We start from the raw sequence: 22,132 nt of genomic DNA on the forward strand, positions 1-22,132 counted from the left end.
TTTGTGACACGTGATAAACAATAAAAATTAACTAAATTAAAAATATTATTATTTCAAAAATAATTTATATTTAAATTATTATATAAGTAGATAAATAATTTTTAAATAATAGGAGATGAAAATATTAAATTAGTCTATTATTATTAATAGATCAATATTTGTAAGTGAGTAGTCTATTTTTACTATTTATGAATAATAATTTTATTTATTTTTTATTTTAGTTAAATTAATATTTTTATATTTACTAATTAATATTATTATAAATTATAAATTATATAATATTAAAATAAATTAATTTGGAGTTAGGATACTGAAAGAAAATATATAACTGGTATCCTATCCTGCTCTATCCTAACTCCCCCCTCAGGATAACTTTTACACATGATTGACAGGATAGGATAGAAGACAGGATAGTGTTATCATATCCTGCTGGTGCAACAAACAACAGATAACAACAGGATATGATTATTATCCTGTCCTATCCTATCCTATCCTGGTCACCAAACGGGCCCTAATAATAATAAGTGAGTATGCGTTAACTTGTTAAGGAAAGAAAATATTTATCATTTATTTTACTTCTACATTTGGCACCAATTATGAGATTGATACACTCGAGACTATGGGATCATATAAAGTGATTAAGTGAGTATGTTTCTTTAAATCATTTTTTTCTTTATACACCCCTTAAGAATTGAATCCTCCATTAGATATTATAAAGATATATAAAGAACTCAATTATCTGCCTGTTGTGTTGACTTGAAAACATTTGACTTACCATTATATCAATCTTAACCTCACGATTTAATAAAATATTGAAAATCTTATTTGTCTAGGTCAAAAAATGCTTTAGTTGCGTTTTCTATTTGTAATTCTTGACATTTAATTGGTCAAACTGGGAGGTAACCTAAACCATTTTCTTACCAATTCTTTTACAATTTGTGCTTTCAATGGATCCATATAAATTCCAACTCAGATCATGCCAACAAAACTCACTAAAAATCATATGTTCTTTGCTCCTAATCATTCTCATTAAGATAAACCAAAATGGGAGCTCTTTCTCCTAATAAAATACAACTATCACTATTCCCCATTGTTGTGTTGCTTTCTCTTATCTCCTTGTCAAATTCAGCTCCCCACACCAAAACTTTCCTTCATTGCCTTGAAAGCCATTCAGAGCCCTCACACCCTATAACATCTGCAATTTTCACACCAAGCAATTCCTCATTCTCTTCAGTCCTGCAAGCCTACATCAGAAACCTTCGTTTCAACACCTCCACAACAAGAAAACCATACCTCATAATAACAGCACTGCATGTATCTCATGTACAAGCAGCTGTTATTTGTGGCCAAAAGCACAATTTGCAGATGAAAATCAGAAGCGGCGGTCATGACTACGAGGGCGTGTCGTATGTCGCGGATGTGCCATTCTTCATCCTTGACATGTTCAACCTTAGATCCATTGAGGTTGACATAGCCTCAGAAACAGCTTGGGTCCAAGCTGGTGCAACACTTGGTGAACTTTATTACAGAATTGCTGAGAAGAGTAAAAAACATGGCTTCCCAGCTGGGGTTTGTCACACAGTTGGGATTGGAGGACACATTAGTGGTGGTGGATATGGCAACATGATGAGAAAATATGGTCTCTCGGTTGATAATCTTCTTGATGCACAAATCATTGATGTTCAAGGTAGATTGCTGGATAGAAAATCCATGGGTGAAGATCTCTTTTGGGCTATTAGTGGTGGTGGTGGAGCTAGCTTTGGTGTGGTTCTTTCCTACAAAATCAAGCTAGTTCAAGTTCCTGAGACAGTCACTGTTTTCCAAGTACAGAGGACTCTGGAGCAAAATGCAACAGACATTGTTTACAATTGGCAGCATGTTGCACCAAACACAAGCAATGATCTTTTCATTAGGGTCGTCATTGACGTGGTAAACGGTACAAAACAAGGAACAAAGACTGTGAGAGCAACCTTCATAGCTTTGTACCTTGGTGACTCAAAAAGTCTTCTTTCTCTCATGAATGAAACATTTCCTCAATTAGCTTTAAAACAATCTGATTGCATTGAAACAACATGGCTTCGTTCGATTCTGTTTTGGGACACCATAAACATTACCAACCCAGTTGATATTTTGCTTGAAAGACAACCTCTGTCCATCAAATACTTGAAAAGGAAATCAGATTATGTGAAGAAACCAATTTCCAAGGAGGGTTTGGAAGGGATTTGGAACAAGATGATTGAGTTGGTGGATGCAATTCTTTACTTCAATCCTTATGGTGGAAGAATGGCTGAGATTCCATCAACAGCTTCTCCTTTCCCTCACCGTGCTCGGAATTTATGGAAGATTCAGTACCAAGCAAATTGGATGCAGTCAGGGAAAGAGGTTGCTGATCACTACATAAACTTGACAAGAAAACTTCATGATTACATGACTCCTTTTGTTTCAATGAACCCAAGAGAGGCTTTTTACAATTACAAGGACCTTGATTTGGGAATCCACCACAAGGGTAAGAAAAGTTATTCTAAAGGTAGAGTTTATGGAGTGGAGTATTTCAAAGACAACTTTGACAGGTTGGTTCAGGTAAAGAGCAAGGTTGATCCTGGCAATTTCTTTAGGAATGAGCAGAGTATCCCCACTCTGCCACATAGGAAGAATTAGAATGTTAGATTAATAATGGTGACTTAAAAATATTGTTTATTTCTAGTTTGTTAGTGATAAATTTGAATGATTGTGGAAATAAAGGTGGGGGTTTAAAGGGCAGTTATGATTATTCCAGCAAAATAGAATTAAAGTTTGCTGATTTGTTTGGTTTGATAGGGAATGAAATGAAACTGTAAACTGTTATTTTATTCCTTCCACATCAAGACTATCAGGCAAGGCTTGAATAGTTTTGATTACTTGATAATATATATTTTTTTTTTGCAAGAAAATTACTTGATAATAGTTTTTTTTTTGAAAGTCTTGATAATAGTTATAACAATAACTAATATATTGATTTAATATTTTGTTATTGATAAGTTACTTTAAAATTTATTATTATAATAATTTATAGTTTTTTATTATAAAATATTTATAAGTTAATGACAAGAGGAAATAATTTTCAATGATGCTTCAATTGTTCACTGTTTTTTTTTAAAAGTCAATTGTTCATTGTTAAACTTCCCATACATGTAACTAAAATATAGTCAAATTACATTGGATTTTTTATTAATAATTTTTTTTTACAACAGAAGCAAACATATTATTGAAAAAAGAGTTTTATGAGAACAAACCTCTCATAAATAAGAAAATAAGCACAATTCAGAAAAATCCACCACCCCTTCCATGGCCAAAAAATAATAGTAGTAGTTAATTGTTAATAGTTCTTTAAATTAATTATTGAAAATATTCTCATACACATAATTAAAATAATAAATTTCAATCAAATGAAAAAATAAAAATAGAAATAAGAAATGGTGTGTGTGTATATATATATATATATTTATATTTATTGAGAGGGAGTAGAAAAATAGTATATTATGTTCACAATTTTGGTCAATTAAAAATAAAGTAGTATTAAAATTTAAAAATTAGTTGTTTCAAAAAAAATTTAAAATTTAATAATGTAAAGCATCTTTAAGTAAATTTATTTCCTCAACTTGAGTGACAATTATATATATATATATATATTACAGTCATATAATATAGTAAAATATATTTTAATAATATTTTACACTTTTACTATTTAATATATTTTTTAATATTAATATTTAAAATAATAATAATTTAATGTTTTACAGCAAAAAAAAAAAGAAACTTTATTGAATGAAAAAGCTACACATGAGAATAACATTTTCATGAAATAGGGGAACACCAATACAAAACCAATCAAACATACAATCAATTTCCCTCCCATTGGATGGATAATCGTAGAGATTGTCCCTAATTAAAACCTCACTAAGAAAAACCATTTGAGATAAATAGTAATAATTTATAACTTCGATAATTTATAGCTTTAAAAGGTAACAGTGACAGAAATGCTAAGATGTCGGCTGAGACTAAGATTATATTTGACCAACTAATCGAGGATGTTGTGAGTCTGATGGAGAACGATGTCAACACTTAATTTTATCCGGGCTCAATCTTTTTGAAATAAAAGAAGAAATTAAAGAGAAAGTTCAAACAAAATATTATACTTAGCTCTACTTTATTCTCTTTTTAAATTGAATTAAAATTCCACGAATAAGATGTTGAAAAATGGCTTGATTAGTCTATTTAATTTGGGATTTATTTTATTTTTTGGTCGATGTTTTTTTTGTGTGAATTAAAGTTTGATGCTTTGGCCCATTTTAACAAATGATGGGATATTTTTTTTTTCAAATGAAGTAAATAGGACAGATGGCCCAAATGAGAGGTTACTAACAAAAAAAGAAAAGGCTGATTGAGCCCAAAAAACGAAAGCGTGGGAGTATAAACTAGGAATATACTTTCGACAAAAAATAAATAAATAGGAATATACATATACATAAAATTTGAGACATGAGATATTCATTTCGTGATATCATACTGAGTGACAGTGATTTCTTTTATATTGTTCTTTCTTTCTTTAAGTCATGATAGGTGGACCAAATTATTTTATAAGGAAGCTCTAGTATTATCTATTATGTATTGTATGGCAGTGTGGGCCTGTTAGATAAGCAGTATTGGTTGGATGATATTGCAACTCCAAGATCTTGCCAATGAGAGCTTCACACACGTTCCACGTTTCTGAAATTGGAGCAATACAACTTCTGAGCTAGATAGATAAAATTATTGTAACCAATTATAATGATAAATGTTGTCGTCACACCAACGTAGAGTGATACAAGAAGATAGAAAAATGAGAGATATAATAAGTCACATAATATGAAAAGAATAGAGAAATTAAGATGGAGGAAATTAAAAGTATGAATGTCTTAGTGTTTCATTCTACTCCTTTTTATATTAGTGTTTCATTCTACTCCCATAGTTGGTCAGTTCTAGTGCCCCATTCTTCAATACAACAACACAACATTTCTATGTTCAACACAACATAGAAATTAAGTAAGAAAAATGGGAGCCCTGTCTGCAAAAACTCTGCTATTGTTGTTGCTACCAATTGTTATGCTGCTTTCTCTTGTATGTGCTGCTTCTGCTACAAATTCAGCTCACAACACTTTTGTCCAATGCCTTGTAAACCATTCTGAGCCTTCCCACCCAATAGCTGAAGCAATTTTCACACCGAACACTCCCTCATTCTCTTCAGTCCTGCAAGCCTACATCAGAAACCTTCGTTTCAATACCTCCACAACAAGGAAACCATTCCTCATACTCACTCCACTTCATGTTTCCCATGTACAAGCAGCCATTATTTGTGGTCAAAAGCACAACTTGCAGATGAAAACTCGAAGTGGGGGCCATGACTATGAAGGTGTGTCTTATGTGGCAGAGGATCCATTCTTCATCCTTGACATGTTCAACCTCAGATCCATTGAGGTTGACATAGCAACTGAAACAGCTTGGGTTCAAGCTGGTGCAACACTTGGTGAAGTCTACTACAGAATTGCTGAGAAGAGTAGAAAACATGGCTTCCCAGCAGGGGTGTGTCCCACTGTAGGGGTTGGAGGACATGTTAGTGGTGGTGGCTATGGCAACATGATGAGAAAATATGGCACTTCAGTGGATAATGTTGTTGATGCACAAATAGTTGATGCTCAAGGGAGGTTGCTTGATAGAAAATCCATGGGTGAAGATCTGTTTTGGGCCATAGCAGGTGGTGGTGGTGCTAGCTTTGGTGTGGTTCTTTCCTACAAAATCAAGCTAGTTCAAGTTCCTGAGACAGTCACTGTTTTCCAAGTTCAGAGGTCTCTGCAGCAAAATGCAACAGACATTGTTTACAATTGGCAGCATGTAGCACCAACTACCAGCAATGATCTTTTCATTAGGCTTATCTTGGAAGTGGTGAAGGATGCACATGAAGGAACAAAGACAGTGAGGGCCACCTTCATAGCTCTCTTCCTTGGTGACTCAAAAACTCTTCTTTCTCTCATGAGTGAGACATTTCCTCAATTGGGTTTAAGGCAATCAGATTGCATTGAAACAACATGGCTTAGATCTGTTCTGTTTTGGGACAACATAGACATTTCTACCCCAGTGGAGATTTTGCTTGAAAGACAGCCTCAAGCCCTCAGATACTTGAAGAGGAAATCTGACTATGTGAAGAAACCAATTTCCAAGGAGGGTTGGGAAGGGATTTGGAACAAGATGATTGAGTTGGAGAATGGAGTGATGTTTTTCAACCCTTATGGTGGAAGAATGGATGAGATTTCACCATCAGCAACTCCTCTGCCTCACAGGGCAGGGAACCTTTGGAAGATTCAATACCAAGCAAATTGGAACCAACCAGGGGAAGTTGTGGCAAATCACCACATAAATGTGATAAGAGAACTTTACAAGTTCATGACTCCTTTTGTCTCCAAGAATCCTAGACAAGCTTACCTCAACTACAAGGACCTTGATTTGGGGACCAACCACCATGGTTTTCTTAGCAGCTACTCTGAAGGGAGTGTTTATGGGGTTCAGTATTACATGGATAACTTCAACAGGTTGGTTCAAATAAAGACCAAGGTTGATCCTGGCAATTTCTTCAGGAGTGAACAAAGCATCCCTGTGCTTGGCCTAGTGGGAAGAGCTAAAATGGTGACTGAAAAATCTTTGATTTCCATTTTACTATGTTTGGGTGCTAATTGGATTTGGAAACTCTCACAAGGTCGTTTTAAAAGACAAAAGACAATTCAATAGGCCTTGTAATAAGGATGGTAAATATTCTATTATAGTTGCTTTTGAGATCCATGTTTAGTTTAGAGCCAATGATTGTGTTTTAGATTCTATGGCTAATTATCTGTATAATTCATATCATACGGGGATCTCTAGTGTATGATTTGCAGATTTGGACTAGCTACTTGCTGGAGAATGGTCCAAGACTAGTTTGGTTTTAATAATCATGTTAGTTGTTACCTATTGTCTTCTAAATTTACATGAAACATTGTGTTTTAGAGATTTCCTTAGATAACAATTTGCATAGGAGTATTAATGAGTGAATATACTATATGTTATTGCCACATTCATGTCACTTACACATTAGCGGCCGTTGTTACAATTAAAAACAACCAATAATATGTATGATGTATTGATGTGACAATTAAAACCATATGTTTGTCTTTACACATCCTTCACATTCACAGATTTTTGTCTGATGACTGATTGAACAACCACACTAATAAAGTAATATTAGAATGTTCAAACATGCGGTTCATGATTTAATTTTTAAAGCGGAAAAATTGGACCAATAGCTTCGTTAAAAAAAATCACTTTTAATACTTTGACCTTACCTCCACAAATTAATATTTAGCATATTGTAACGTTCAAAAAAAAAATATCTAGCATATTGTAAGGTGGAATTTTGGGAAAAATGGTAAGGAAAAATTAAGTAATGTTGCATAATATTTGTGAAAGTAACCAAAATATTAGTGATTTGACCCTTCTAAAATGACATTTTAGATTATAATGAAGTACTAGCTAATTAAAATTGTCAATCAAGACATTAGTATTTAAATAATTTGATGGTTTATAATTATACATATAAGTATGTAATTACACTCTTAATGTTTTTTTCTTACGTGATAATGTTTAACTTGGAGGAGTGTTGATATTTATATCCTAATTAGTGAAACTTAATTTTCCATTGAACTAGTTTGATATGGAATATTAGTGGTAAAGTTTGATAAATTGCTTATTTACACAATCAATATTACGTAACTCGATAGGAATTCTTATAGAAGTTAAAAAAATAAATTTTTATTTTTCAAACATGAATACTTTATTCTAAAATCAAGGTAAAAAAAAGAGAGCTTTTGAACATATAATTATTATACCACGAGTTCATCACATGCATGAGAAATATAGAAATAAAAGAAAAAAGCATACAAGATATAATGAATGACATATGAATAATGTTTAGTACACAACCTAATGAGATAAGGTAGAAATGAGTGATATAATTCATGATGTGACAGGAAATGCACAGAGAAATATGAAGAAAAATGTGTGGAAATGAGATGGAAGAGAAAGTGAGGTGTGTATATATCATTACTCATGACATTTTAGAAAAAGTAAACATATTATTGTGTGGAAATGAAAAAAAAAAAGTGTGTGAATGTATTAGTCCGACCAAAAATTACTTTTATACCATGTGTACTTTTCACGAGGGGAAAGAATCATAGATCAAGACAAAAATCATATGAAGCATGAGGCTGTGGTACGATCTGTTGTGGTACCGTACTTGACTACCCATGTGGCTGTCTGTTTGCAATTGCACAATCAATGATCTAAATGAGAGTGACTGTGAATCTTTCTAGGACCACGATCTGTTGTACGACGAATCGGACGCCTTAGGAACTTTGGTTATGACAGTGAGGGTATGTTTGGACACTTGTTAGCACTCACTCCCCGAGTACAAAATTGAACCAAACATTACTGATATTTGATACTCCATAAATGAACTTTCACATTAATACCAATGAAGTTGTTTAAATGATTCTAAGCAAAATCTAGGTTAAATTAGTATAGTCCTAAATGAACTAATGATAATTCTAGCTCACTCATTTAAAGTACCATTGATTCATTATTCATTTAGAATTAAGGGAACTTAACTTAAATTTTACCTAGTGTCATTTTGACTACTTCTATACCAATCATGTGAAAATGTTAGGATAAAATTACAAATATGTCATCTTTTCATCAAACCATCATTTCTTTGGTCGAAGGTGGAGGTTTCTGGCTTGGCATATTCGGGTGCTCAACTCAATGATGGCTAAGGGAATTGGAGCTTCTTGTAGGCAACCACAATGGTGGATTCAAGGATGGGAGTTAATGATATTGTACTTGGATTAGGTTATCTCTCACTAATGGATGAGAGTTAACGAATCGTGCAGGTAAGACGACAAGGTATGATTGAATCTTGCAGGTAAGGCCTTCGCACCTTTGATTTTTGGATTTTATATCCGTTGAAGATTGTTGATTTGAGGAGAGAGCAAGTCTTTGATGCAACCAACATAGAGGAAGAAGGCACAAAGAAAAACAGGGGAGGAGAAGTCATAAGGTCGGGCATGAAGAGGATGTGAAGAAGAAGAGGAGTCCTAAGCGAAATAAGGTTCATACTTCCCCTCTAATTTACGCGTTTTTTTTTTTTACTTTTAATTATGTGGAATTGTTTGATCGATTGTGCTCAAAAGCGAAGTGTTAAGTTTGTGTCACCCAAGAATTACTCAAAATGGTAGCTTTTTTTCAGATTGTTTTTTAATTTTCAAAAGAATGAAAATAGTGAAGAAAAAATAAATTATTATTGTTATTTTTTATCATTTTATATAAATATTTAAAAATAAAGATGTAAAAGGATAGGAGAATGATGATTGGCCGCTTATATTGGTCAACTCGCAAACCACATGTTGTGACTTGGTGATTGTTCAAATTGTCTCATAACCATGATATCGAGGTTTGTTCTTTGCCTATAGTAATGAAACACATTTTGTGATCAGCCGTTTAACGCTCCATGCAAGCATCTATGGCGAGAGTGTGGTGGATATCTGATCTCAATAATAATATATGAAAAAACAAACATGCCTCCTGCACCTTTCTGCTTTTCCTTCACCATCATGCATTGCATCTACTAGTATCTAATTTAAGAAAAATGATAAACGGCCAGGAGGAACTTGATCGGTTGTTATCAACTGAATTATAAACTACCAAGATTCAACTAGCATTTTCACAAACTAGTTGCATTGGTCAAAAACCTCAAACCTTAGTTTCTTGACGATAATATTAACAATTGGTCTCGATAGCTTAGCGTAGCTCATAATTAAATTAATTTATTCATTCCATCGTTTTCTACCCACAGCAACAACACAATGGCTACCGATTTGAGAATTGAAACCAGAAATAGTCTGATTCTGATCACTCCACTGCAAATACTATATTACTAGCTAGCCTTCTGTATAACTCTATCAGTGCCATCTTTTGACACACGATGGCAAGAGATTCATCATCACAAGTTGGTTATGGCTACACTATCTCAACTGTGAACAATGATCCTAAAGGGAACTCTTTGACTGCTGACCTTAACCTTGTCAAGACCTCCTCTGTTTTCGGACCCGACATTCCACACCTCAACCTCGCTGCCAGGTTAAAAGCAATTATTGTCTCCACTTACAACCTCAAATTCACCAAACACGTGCTTTACCATTTAAATTGCAATTCACAAACCAAAATTGAAATCAACAAAATTCATTTATTGCTATCCAGCCTCTTTCAATAACATAATCCATTTCTTTAAATTGTCTTACTTTCAACATATTTAGATTCATTTGCTATTTTTGTCACAATATCTACGTATCTAATATCTATCTATAAAGGGTTATTACTTATAAGTTCTGGATTTCAGTTTTGAGACCAAGGACAGGTTAAGAGTAAGGATCACTGATTCAAATCACCAAAGATGGGAAGTTCCACAACAAGTGATTCCAAGAGAATCCTCCCTACATTACCCTCTGCAGCCCCTCAAGCAAAGTTCAGGCTCAGAGCATCATCTCCAAGAGCCAAAAAACTCTCTCGCACATCCAAACTCAGACATGATCTTCACCCTCCACAACACCATCCCTTTTGGCTTCACTGTCTCACGTAAATCCTCCAACGACGTCCTATTCGATGCTGCACCAGACCCTTCAAACCCTGAAACGTTTCTCGTCTTCAAGGAGCAATACCTGCAGCTGTCTTCTTCACTTCCAGAACAAAGAGCATCCCTCTATGGCCTCGGGGAACACACCAAGACCTCCTTCAAGTTGCAGCACAATCAGACCCTCACGTTGTGGAATGCACGCACTTCTAGCTACAACCTCGACGTGAACACTTATGGATCTCACCCTTTTTACTTGGATGTTAGATCACCATCCTCAGATGGAAGAGTGAAGGCTGGGACCACTCATGGGGTGTTGCTGCTCAACAGCAATGGGATGGACATTGTGTATAGCGGTGATCGTGTTACTTATAAAGTTATAGGTGGGATTCTCGATCTGTATTTTTTTGCCGGATCATCTCCAGAATTGGTGTTGGAACAGTACACTCAACTCATTGGCAGGCCTGCTCCCATGCCTTATTGGTCCTTTGGTAAGTCACAGCCACCATGACTATAATTTTCCTTTGCATCAGTAGTGACCGACTGATCGACACTACAATGTTACTAACGAATTGCAATGGCCTGCCTATTCATGCTGATCCATTTTATCTACTTCCCCTCGTTATTATCTCTGTTATGAAGGTTTTCATCAGTGTCGATGGGGCTACAAGAATGCAAGTGATCTTGAGGATGTGGTTGCCAACTATGCAAAAGCCGCTATACCCCTTGAAGTTATATGGTCAGATATTGATTACATGGATGCATACAAAGATTTCCCATTTGATCCTATCAACTATCCACTAGATGAGATGAGAAGATTTGTTGATACTATTCACCAAAATGGTCAAAAATATGTCCTTAGATTGGATCCTGGTACCTAATTCTGACCCCATAAAGTTTCTTACATGCTCTTTTTAATTTTGATGAAGAGCATGGGTTCTTTTATTGATTAGGAAAATTTTGTAAACAGGTATCAATGTGAATAACAATTATGCAACCTATGTTATAAGTTTGCAGGCTGATGTCTACATAAAGAGAAATGGAGTCAACTACCTGGGTGAAGGTTGGCCTGGACCAGTTTACTACCCTGATTTTCTGAATCCTCGCAGCCAAGCGTTTTGGGGTGGAGAAATCAAATTATTTCGGGACCTTCTCCCTTTCGATGGTCTTTGGCTTGACAAGAATGAGTTAGCTAATCAAATTACTTCATCTCCAATTCCAACTTCTAATCTTGACAACCCTCCCTACAAAATTAACAATGCTGGAGTTCAACAAATTATTAATGAAAAAACAGTTCCAGCAACATCTTTCTACTATGGTAATATTACTGAGTATGATGCCCACAACTTGAATGGACTGCTAGAAGCCAAAGTAACTAACAAGGCTTTGGCGGATATAACTGGTAGAAGGCCATTTGTTCTAAGTAGATCAACATTTGTAAGCTCTGGAAAGTACGCAGCTCACTGGACAGGAGACAATGCTGCTACCTGGAATGATTTAGGATACTCAATCCCATCAATATTGAGTTTTGGAATCTTCGGAATTCCAATGGTTGGAGCAGATATATGTGGCTTCTTGGGAGATCCAACTGAAGAACTTTGCCGGCGTTGGATCCAGGTAACATTGATCCTCAGAGTGGGATAAATTTTTTTATTGCATATATCTTATTTAGTAAAGTATATACATATCTGATTTTCTTTTCCCTCGATGTAGCTGGGGGCCTTTTACCCCTTTGCAAGAGATCATTCAGATATAAATTCCATCAGGCAAGAGCTTTACCTTTGGGACTCAGTTGCTGCATCAGCTAGGAAAGTGCTCGGCCTCTGTTATCGTCTTCTCCCTTATTTCTACACACTAATGTATGAAGCACATATCAAAGGGACACCAATTGCAAGACCCCTTTTCTTTTCATTCCCTGAGGATGTCAAAACATATGACATAAACTCACAGTTTCTAGTAGGTAAAGGGGTTCTGGTGTCCCCTGTACTAGAACCTGGGGTAGTCACAGTTGATGCATACTTTCCTGCAGGAAGCTGGTTTGACCTCTTCAATTTCTCAAATTCAGTGAATGTAGAATCAGGCAAGCATGTCATTCTTGATGCACCATCAGGTCATATAAATGTGCATGTTGGGGAAGGTAATATTTTGGCCTTGCAAGGAGAAGCAATGACAACTGAAGCGGCCCGGAAGACTGCATTTCAACTTGTGGTGGTTGTCAGTAGCAGCAGAGATAGTTATGGACAAGTATATTTGGATGATGGGGAATCAATTGACATGGCAGGAGGTGAGGAGCAGTGGTCACTTGTAAGATTTTATGGTGCATTACAGACCAATAGAGTCTTTGTTACATCTGAGGTCACCAATGGAAGATTTGCTTTGGACCAAGGGTGGATCATAGACAAGGTTACTTTCTTGGGGATACCTAAGAATGGGAGGTTTGATAGGATGGATTTGGATGGGAATGAGTTGAATATTTTAAATGGAACAGATTCAATGAGGAAGACAGTTGTGAAGACACAATTTGATAGCTCCTCTGAATTTGTTATTGTAGAAGCTTCAAATTTGTCGCAGATTATGGGAGAGGAATTTAAGCTGGAGATTGAAATTTGAGAGAGCAAATTCCCACTAAGAATCTTTGCTTTCTTTTGAAGAGTTCATTCTATGAATCTCAGGCAGCTGAAGCCTTACATGAAATAAATGTCATCTTTTATATAAAAATAAATATCATAGAATATACTATAAACTGGGCTATGAAGCTCAAGTATGAACTTATCTGTCTACCAATGAATATAGTGATGAATATTACCTATTTCGAGTGGTTGCTTATAATTTCTTCCCTCAAGGCTCAAATTAGCAGGGAAAATGATTCCTAGATATCCATACAATGCAGACACTCAGAGCAAGAAATCTAAAGAAGAACAAGAGAAGTAATAGATGTGATATATGATAGATCATAGACGTGAGTAATAGCGCGCCATAGCGGCGTAATAGCGCTATAGCGTAGCGCTCTGGAGATTCACCGCTACACACTATAAATAGTGTTTTTTTGGCTTGCCGTTACGCTATGCTATCCGCCATTAACAACCCTGTGTGATATATGATAGATCATAGATGTGATAATTATCTAAAACCCATCAGGATTCCACTATTATCTAAACATGCAGAAGGGGGGAATTAGAGATTTCTCATCTAAGTCATGTAGACTCACAATAATGAGCGGTGACATTCTATTAGAATGTACAAGATACTAAACTAACAACAGAATTTATTACATAAGCACTCTTAATCACAAGCCAAGATGAACTAAGGGTGCAACAATATATCACCAAGTCAAAATAGAATCTAAGCAAACAAGAACTTGGAGCAACCATTCAGTTGAAGAGACTGGACCATGATAATCACACAAGAAAATGTGTATTGGTCACGCACCTGTTAGTCTTAAAACTCTCAACTGTAAATATCCAGCACGCCGATTAAGGAATTGACAAAGTGAGGAGATCTGCAGCGGAATTATAAACCAAGCTTGCATGAAAACCTGCAACCAGCTTCAGCTATTTGAGATTACAGAGAAAAGGAACTCGCAAATCGCAATGCAATTCTTGACACGAATACATTACCAGAAGGATTTGCCACGAGAGAGCGAGAACGAGTGCGGGAGTGAATGCTACAGGGAGAGCAAGAACAGTACAATGAGAGTGGAGCAAACTAATCAGTTTTATCGGGAAAAACATCAAAATACTAAGGCCCCATTTGGAAACACAACTTAATTAAGCGTTTATTGTCATAAGCTATGACCCCGTTTGGAAAAACAGCTTAATTAAACACTTATGGTCATAAGCGCTTATTCATAAGCTATTTTTGAAAAATTATTGAAATAAATTAAAAATAAGTTGTATATAAGCATAAGCTGTTTTTCATAAACTATCCTGAGTAGCTTATGGAAATAAGCTGAAAATAGCTTATGGCAGGTCATAAGCTGTTTGCATAAGCCCTCCCAAACACTGGCATAAGAGCTTATGCTCTCAGATAAGCTCAAATAAACTCTTCCAAACTGGGCCTATATATAAGCATAAGCTCTTTTTCATAAACTATCCTGAATAGCTTATGAAAATAAGCTCAAAACAGCTTATGGTAGGCCATAAGTTGTTTGCATAAGCTCTTCCAAACACTGACATAAGAGTTTATGCTATCAAATAAGCTCAAATAAGTTCTTCCAAAAGGGCATAAACCCACCACTTACTGATTAGCTGTCATATATAAAGGATATTGTATAGCTGTCATATATTAAGAGCGGAATTTGTTAAGCAATAAAATAAGAGTAGGCACAGACAAACATACATCATTTTTTTAGAAAAATTTCATTAAACAAAAAAGAGATCACACTGAAATGCTTCGTCTTTACCGTGCATGATATAGAATAAAACTCTACTTGCATAGATCTCATTCAAAGAGATAATTCTTAGACGAAACTTCACTAATCTTTGGACTTATTCAGATTTATGGTTGTTAAAGAGAATAAAAAAGTTTGAGGTAATGTGAAGTTGTAAACCATTTAGATGATGAGTTTGAGGGAATATATGCCAATCGTTCGGTTTCGGTTGGATTAAGGCAAAATAATTCATTTTGTTGGGTTAAAAACATCAAAACACTAGATCCGCCACCGACTAATTAGTGGCTACGGGTTGTTGAAATTCGATTTATCGGGTGAATCGGGTTTCGACCAGTAGTGATTTTTTTGGATTGGCCTAATTGGCCAATACAGCAATTCTTGGTAAATCTGTTTGGTCGCTTCTTCACTCAACGCATAAGCTTTGGGTTCAAGTGTTGACTCATCGATATTTATCACGGAACACAATCCTGAACGTGTCTGTTGTTCCTACTGCTTCTCCGTTTTGGAAAGGGGTCCTTAAGGCTGGAGATCAGCTTCGTGATGGCTTTGCTTTTAAAGTTGGAAACGGTGAATCTTCTTTATGGTTCACAGATTGGAGTGGGGATGGGACAATGGGTGCAGCAGTGCAGTTTCTCAATATTGCGGATACGGCCCATCGGTTGAAGGATATTGTCAAGGAGGGTCGTTGGGATCTTTCTTCTTTGTACACCCCTATGCCGCAAGAGTTTCAGGATGCTTTGTTAGATATCTCTCCGGTGCTGCAACCAAATTTGCATGATGTCTGGACTTGGCAACCGTGTTCTTCAGGCATCTACTCGACGGGTTCAACGTATATGTGCTTAAATAAACCAGCTATGGCTCCTCACTTAGTGCATGAGTGGAGTCGCTTTTGACGTCTTCAAGTCCCGGAGAAAATCAAGCTCTTTCGTTGGTTGGTGTTACATGAGGCGACGCAAGTCAATGCTCACCGCCATAGGTGTCATCTCGTGAGTTCCCCTCACTGCTCTCGTTGTTCGCATGATTTGGAGGATAACCTGCATTGTCTTAGAGATTGCCCGCATGCTAGGGAGGTATGGTTACGGTTCAACGCTGTGGGATGGCCCAAGTTCTTTTCCACTTCTCTTCAGACATGGGTTCAATCGCAGGTAAAGGGAAAGAATGCAGTGCTCCTTGTGGTGATTGTTTGGAGGTTATGGCGTTGGTGTAATGAGGCAATTCTTGGTGAGGGGCGTTGGACTGTTCAGTTTGTTTGTGATGCGATTCGGGGTGACCTTGTCGACTATGATCGTTGGCTGGGTTGTCTTGTGGTGCAGGATGCAGCTCCTCGTGCTCGGGTTCCCTGGAAGCCACCACCGAGTGAGTTTGTTTCTTTGACAATTGATGGTGCCTACTGTATGGACAACAACCAGCTAGGTATGGGAGGGCTCGTGCGGGATTCTTCTGGAGTCTGGCTTGGAGGTTTCTACGCAGGTGCAATTGATGGTGACTCGTTGCTTGCTGAAACTCAAGCTTTGCTATTGGGGTTGAAGTTCGTTTGGGGGAGAAGCTAGAAGAAGGTTATTTGTGAAGTTGATTGTAAGGATCTTGTTACTGCTCTGGGTAAGAATAGATCCAGCTTCCACAAGTATGGGAGTGCTCTCATGGATATTCATCTTCTCCTTGCAAGAGATTGGGAAGTTCGCATTCGCCACATACCTCGGGAGGCCAATGAACCTGCGAATTGTCTAGCAGGAATGGGAGCTCAGTTGCAGTGTGCTGTCACTTACCTTGAGGATCCCCCTTCCTTAGTGCTGCCGTTGTTGGCTAAGGATTTAGGCGTGCTTTAATTTTGTTATTTAATTTTCCTATTTACCAAAAAAAAAACTCTATTTTTATAAAACACAAGTGGCAATAAAAAAGAGTTGTGTAAATAACCTATGAAAAATTTGGATTAAATAACTCATCGTCCAATCATTTTAAAGATATATGAGTTGAAATTTATATATTTTATTTATTTCATTTATTTATAAAAAATCCTATTGTTCAATTGAGTTGTGAGTTACTAACCCACATGAGTTAGCTACTATTTAAATACCCATTTTCAGACTCTATTTTTATAAAAAGTAATTATCACACATTCCTTTAATTTAAAGATATTTATGTCACTTCATAAATATATATATATATATATTTTTTTTCTTTCACTTTTCTTTTCACTTTCTCTCATGTGAAACAAATTTAAAATCATCTTATTTTATAATCTCCCCCTCTCTTTATTCTTTTATTTTATTTTTGAGTTTAATGGATATGCAGTGCTATCCAATCATAACATATCACATATTTGATTTTAAATTTTAATTAAAACAAAGATATATTTTATGATGTAGCGGATTTCAATTGGATGACTGTGTAAAATTTGTGCACATCCCTTTAATATACCAAACATACCTTCAAACTTATGAAAAAAAAAATTAATGAAATAATATGAATAAAAACATTAATATGAACAAAAATCATTTGTAAACACATCAATATTGTCAAACAACCAAATACCTCTATCTTGTTTTGTGGGGTGGGAAACGGCCACATATTATAAACGTGTTTGGGTGTGTGAGACCCTATATTGATTTGTTCAGCAATCATTGCTCCCATATGAATGTATCTGATGATTGGTTGAAAGTTGAAACAAAGCAATTATCACCTTGGCTGCAACGGCAAGTCAATTTGCCTTATGTACTATCACCCTTTTTCACCATCATAGATAATAAATAAATTTGCTATTCATTCCATTGTTTTCTATGCTCATCCAGAAGCACACAACACTAAACAATGTCCACCAGTTTCAGAACTGAAACCAGAACCACTCTCATCACTCCACTACCACTACTACTACTATCCTTCTACATCTCTATCTGTGTCATCTTTTGCCACGCAGATTCATCATCATCATCACAAGTTGGTTATGGCTACACCATCTCAACTGTGAACAATGATCCCACTGAAAATGCTTTGACTGCAAACCTTAACCTTATCAAATCCTCCTCTGTTTTCGGCCCTGACATTCCACACCTCAACATCGTTGCCAGGTAACTAACAACATATTTAGATTCATTTGCTATGTTTGTGACAATATCTACCTTTCTAAAATCTATCTATAAAGGGTTATTAACATAGAAATTTAACATAGTAATTCTGAATTGCAGTTTTGAGACCAAGGACAGGTTAAGAGTAAAAATCACTGATTCAATTCACCAGAGGTGGGAAGTTCCACAACAAGTGATTCCAAGAGTCTCTTCTCTAACCTACCCTCTTCGCTCCCTCAAGCAAAGTTCAGGTTCAAATCATCTTCAAGATGAAGAAGCAAAACAATCTCTCACTCTCACACATCCAAACTCAGACCTCATCTTCACCCTCCACAACACCACCCCTTTTGGCTTCACTGTCTCACGCAAATCCTCCAACGATGTCCTCTTCGACGCCGCGCCGGACCCTTCAAACCCTGCAACGTTTCTCATCTTCAAGGAGCAATATTTGCAGCTATCATCTTCACTTCCAGCTCCAAGAGCCTCCCTTTATGGCCTTGGAGAACACACTAAGAGCTCCTTCAAGTTGCAGCACAATCAAACCCTCACGCTGTGGAATGCTGATATTGGTAGCTCCAACCTTGACTTGAACCTATACGGTTCTCACCCGTTTTACTTGGATGTTAGATCACCCTCCCCTGATGGAAGAGTGAAGGCTGGAACCACTCATGGGGTGTTGCTGCTCAATAGCAATGGAATGGACATTGTGTATGGTGGTGAGCGTGTTACTTATAAAGTTATTGGTGGGATTTTCGATCTGTATTTTTTCGCCGGATCGTCTCCGGAATTGGTGTTGGAACAGTACACTGAATTCATTGGCAGGCCTGCTCCCATGCCTTATTGGTCCTTTGGTAAGTCACAAACACCATGATTGTAATTTGATTCAATTAGTAAAGAGTTTTAATAGGTGGAGGAGGCAAGTAATTTTACACATTGTGTTTGATTCAGTGTTTTTTTATGGATAGAATCACCTATGAGAAGGAAAAACTAATGTTAGTAGCCTATGATTTAAGCAATTCTGAGTACCATCCAATTTGAACAATAGTTTTTGAACATGCCGATAGTTCCATAATGTATAGTTTATGTTACTGATAATTTAATTTCTAGGATTATCCCTTATCTGGAATAATTGATAATAGTTTGGTAACTAAGCAGTTAGCTGAGCTATAGGTATAGCTGTTCACTTGTTGCTACTTGAGATTTTAAGGTTAAAGAACACTAAAATACAAAAATGCTTTGGCTTAACCAAAGGAAGTATTGATGTGTTTTCTTGAATACGAGGAGTTTGCGAATGTAGCAGCATTCCGTTTTACAACAGATATAAATATACCAAGTGATAAAGCTTAAATAGCATTATGCACCAGTAAGGTCAATGTTGATATATCATTACATTATTTATTACAGTGATGGTCTTTCTTCCAAGGTAAAATGTGTAGTTCATTACCTCATTGGATTGAAGATGTGTTGCTGTACTTTGTGTCTATGTCTACTTCAAATTTGCTTTGCTGTTTGGTCGCACTTGTCCATTATATCCACTTCTCATGCTAATCCACATCTTTATTATCTCTGTTGTGAAGGTTTTCATCAGTGCCGATATGGCTACAAGAATGTATTTGATGTCAAGGATGTGGTTGCCAACTATGCAAAAGCAGGTATACCCCTTGAAGTTATATGGACAGATATTGATTACATGGATGCATATAAAGATTTCACAGTTGACCCTATCAACTTTCCACTGGCTGAGATGAGAGGATTTGTTAATACTCTTCACCAAAAGGGTCAAAAATATGTCCTTATCTTGGATCCTGGTACCTAATTCTAACACCATCAATTTCTTACACACTCTTTTTATGGTTGAGCAAGCGTATGTTCTTTTATTCATTAGGAAAATTTTGTAAACAGGTATCAATGTGAATGAAACATATGCAACCTATGTTAGAGGTTTGCAGGCTGATGTCTACATAAAGAGAAATGGAGTCAACTATCTTGCTGAAGTTTGGCCTGGACCAGTCTACTATCCTGATTTTCTAAATCCTCGCAGCCAAGTGTTTTGGGGTGGAGAAATCAAACTATTTCGGGACCTTCTCCCTTTCGACGGTCTTTGGCTTGACATGAATGAGTTATCTAATTTTAACACTTCTCCTCCCATTCCATCTTCTAGTCTCGATAACCCTCCCTACAAAATTAACAATTCTGGAGTTCAACGACCCATTAATAACAAAACAGTCCCAGCAACATCTTTACACTTTGGTAATATCACTGAGTATGATGCACACAATTTGTATGGACTGCTAGAAGCCAAAGTAACTAACAAGGCTTTGGTGGACATAACTGGTATAAGGCCATTCATTCTAAGTAGATCAACTTTTGTAAGCTCCGGTAAGTACACAGCCCACTGGACAGGAGATAATGCTGCTACATGGAATGATTTAGCATACTCAATCCCATCAATATTGAATTCTGGTATCTTTGGAATTCCAATGGTTGGAGCTGATATATGTGGCTTCACAGGAGATACAACTGAAGAACTTTGCCGGCGCTGGATCCAGGTAACATTAAGTATTCACTGCATATGTTATTTAAGATTCACATGTTTGGCTATAATTACAAGTCACATGTTAAAGTTCTATGATTTTTTGTTTTGTGGAAAGTATCCATATACATTCTGCTAAATGCATACATATCTTATTGTTTTGATTTTCCTGAATGCAGCTGGGGGCCTTTTACCCCTTTGCGAGAGATCATTCAGACAAAAATTCCATTAGGCAAGAGCTTTACCTTTGGAGTTCGGTTGCTGCATCAGCTAGGAAAGTGCTTGGCCTCCGTTATCGTCTTCTCCCTTATTTCTACACACTAATGTATGAAGCAAATACAATAGGGACACCAATTGCACGGCCCCTTTTCTTTTCTTTCCCTGAGGATGTCAAAACATATGACATAAACTCACAGTTTCTAGTAGGTAAAGGGGTTTTGGTATCCCCTGTACTAAAACCTGGGGCAGTCACAGTTGATGCATACTTTCCTGCAGGAAGCTGGTTTGACCTCTTCAATTTCTCAAATTCAGTGAATGTAGAATCAGGCAAGCATGTCACTCTTGATTCACCATCAGATCATATAAATGTGCATGTTGGGGAAGGTAATATTTTGGCCTTGCAAGGAGAAGCAATGACAACTGAAGCTGCCCGGAAGACTGCATTTCAACTTGTGGTGGTTGTCAGTAGCAGCAAAGATAGTTATGGACAAGTCTATTTGGATGATGGGGAGGCACTTGACATGGCAGGAGGGAAAGGGCAATGGACACTTGTAAGATTTTATAGCGCATTACAGAACAATACCGTTTTTGTTTCATCTGAGGTTACTAATGGAAGATTTGCTTTGGACCAAGGGTGGATCATAGATAAGGTTACTTTCTTAGGGATACCTAAGAATAGGAGATTTGGTAGGATGGATTTGGCTGTGAATGGAACAGATTCAATGAGGAAGACAGCTGTGAAGACACAGATTTATACATCATCTGAGTTTGTTATTGTAGAAGCTTCAAAATTGTCCCAGCTTATTGGAGAGCAATTTAAGCTGGAGATTCAAATCAGGTAGAAGGGAACTTTGGGAAAACAAATTCCTACTGAGAATGTGCTTTCTTTGTAGCTGCAATTGTTTGAAGAGTCCCTTCTTTTACCTCAGTTAAGGTTAATATTAGGGATGACATTTTCCTAAGTCTAAGCTCCTGCCTGACATGAAATGTCATCTTTTGTATCAAAAATAAATATTCATTTCAAAAATAAATAAATATTACAACCACTTTATATTGTCTTTAATTTATCGTATAAAAAGTGTCTGAATCAGCGGGCCGTTAGTCATCCACAAAATATATGTTTCTTAGTGTCACATACTAGAACTGAAGGTATCCCCTTACATAAAGGTGGTTGATAGCAATCGCCAACACCGTCGCCAATG

The 22,132-nt window shown here is 36.4% G+C and overlaps 5 protein-coding genes across 5 annotated transcripts; 4 read left to right on the forward strand and 1 right to left on the reverse strand.

Annotated features, from left to right (window-relative positions):
* The first annotated feature begins 979 nt into the window (after nucleotides 1–979).
* LOC130725858 (berberine bridge enzyme-like 8) lies at nucleotides 980–2,849 on the forward strand. The gene has a single exon (XM_057577050.1). It carries the CDS (start codon nucleotides 1,045–1,047, stop codon nucleotides 2,656–2,658), a length of 1,614 nt encoding a protein of 537 aa, XP_057433033.1. The 5' UTR covers nucleotides 980–1,044; the 3' UTR covers nucleotides 2,659–2,849.
* A 2,004-nt stretch (nucleotides 2,850–4,853) lies between these two features.
* Nucleotides 4,854–7,017, forward strand: LOC130722701 (berberine bridge enzyme-like 8). The gene has a single exon (XM_057573521.1). It carries the CDS (start codon nucleotides 5,071–5,073, stop codon nucleotides 6,796–6,798), a length of 1,728 nt encoding a protein of 575 aa, XP_057429504.1. The 5' UTR covers nucleotides 4,854–5,070; the 3' UTR covers nucleotides 6,799–7,017.
* A 2,874-nt stretch (nucleotides 7,018–9,891) lies between these two features.
* On the forward strand, nucleotides 9,892–13,535 carry LOC130722700 (alpha-glucosidase-like). The gene is made up of 5 exons (XM_057573519.1): nucleotides 9,892–10,236; nucleotides 10,496–11,217; nucleotides 11,369–11,599; nucleotides 11,697–12,343; nucleotides 12,440–13,535. The coding sequence occupies exons 1-5, from the start codon at nucleotides 10,082–10,084 to the stop codon at nucleotides 13,334–13,336; spliced, it is 2,652 nt and encodes an 883-aa protein (XP_057429502.1). The 5' UTR covers nucleotides 9,892–10,081; the 3' UTR covers nucleotides 13,337–13,535.
* Nucleotides 11,849–14,521, reverse strand: LOC130722702 (uncharacterized). Its single transcript, XM_057573522.1, has 4 exons — nucleotides 14,344–14,521; nucleotides 14,156–14,261; nucleotides 13,533–13,595; nucleotides 11,849–11,970 (listed from the first exon to the last, which is right to left on the reverse strand). Exons 1-4 carry the CDS (start codon nucleotides 14,455–14,457, stop codon nucleotides 11,933–11,935), a joined length of 321 nt encoding a protein of 106 aa, XP_057429505.1. The 5' UTR covers nucleotides 14,458–14,521; the 3' UTR covers nucleotides 11,849–11,932.
* A 3,237-nt stretch (nucleotides 14,522–17,758) lies between these two features.
* LOC130722526 (alpha-glucosidase-like) lies at nucleotides 17,759–21,981 on the forward strand. The gene is made up of 5 exons (XM_057573274.1): nucleotides 17,759–18,181; nucleotides 18,299–19,029; nucleotides 19,756–19,986; nucleotides 20,081–20,727; nucleotides 20,891–21,981. The coding sequence occupies exons 1-5, from the start codon at nucleotides 17,925–17,927 to the stop codon at nucleotides 21,770–21,772; spliced, it is 2,748 nt and encodes a 915-aa protein (XP_057429257.1). The 5' UTR covers nucleotides 17,759–17,924; the 3' UTR covers nucleotides 21,773–21,981.
* Nucleotides 21,982–22,132: the final 151 nt, after the last annotated feature.

The sequence above is a fragment of the Lotus japonicus genome, chromosome 6, assembly GCF_012489685.1.
Source record: "Lotus japonicus ecotype B-129 chromosome 6, LjGifu_v1.2".
Lineage (NCBI taxonomy): Eukaryota > Viridiplantae > Streptophyta > Magnoliopsida > Fabales > Fabaceae > Lotus > Lotus japonicus.

Coding starts and splice junctions, on each gene's coding strand:
- LOC130722526 (XM_057573274.1), top strand. CDS start 17,925: ATGTCCACCAGTTTCAGAACTGAAACCAGAACCACTCTCATCACTCCA. Junction 18,182..18,298: donor CACCTCAACATCGTTGCCAG/GTAACTAACAAC, acceptor TCTGAATTGCAG/TTTTGAGACCAAGGACAGGT. Junction 19,030..19,755: donor CATGCCTTATTGGTCCTTTG/GTAAGTCACAAA, acceptor TCTGTTGTGAAG/GTTTTCATCAGTGCCGATAT.
- LOC130722701 (XM_057573521.1), top strand. CDS start 5,071: ATGGGAGCCCTGTCTGCAAAAACTCTGCTATTGTTGTTGCTACCAATT.
- LOC130722700 (XM_057573519.1), top strand. CDS start 10,082: ATGGCAAGAGATTCATCATCACAAGTTGGTTATGGCTACACTATCTCA. Junction 11,218..11,368: donor CATGCCTTATTGGTCCTTTG/GTAAGTCACAGC, acceptor TCTGTTATGAAG/GTTTTCATCAGTGTCGATGG. Junction 12,344..12,439: donor TTTGCCGGCGTTGGATCCAG/GTAACATTGATC, acceptor CCCTCGATGTAG/CTGGGGGCCTTTTACCCCTT.
- LOC130722702 (XM_057573522.1), bottom strand. CDS start 14,457: ATGTTTTTCCCGATAAAACTGATTAGTTTGCTCCACTCTCATTGTACT. Junction 14,262..14,343: donor TCTCGTGGCAAATCCTTCTG/GTAATGTATTCG, acceptor AGCTGGTTGCAG/GTTTTCATGCAAGCTTGGTT. Junction 11,971..13,532: donor TAAGCAACCACTCGAAATAG/GTAATATTCATC, acceptor TTAATTTTGTAG/GGAGGGTTGTCAAGATTAGA.
- LOC130725858 (XM_057577050.1), top strand. CDS start 1,045: ATGGGAGCTCTTTCTCCTAATAAAATACAACTATCACTATTCCCCATT.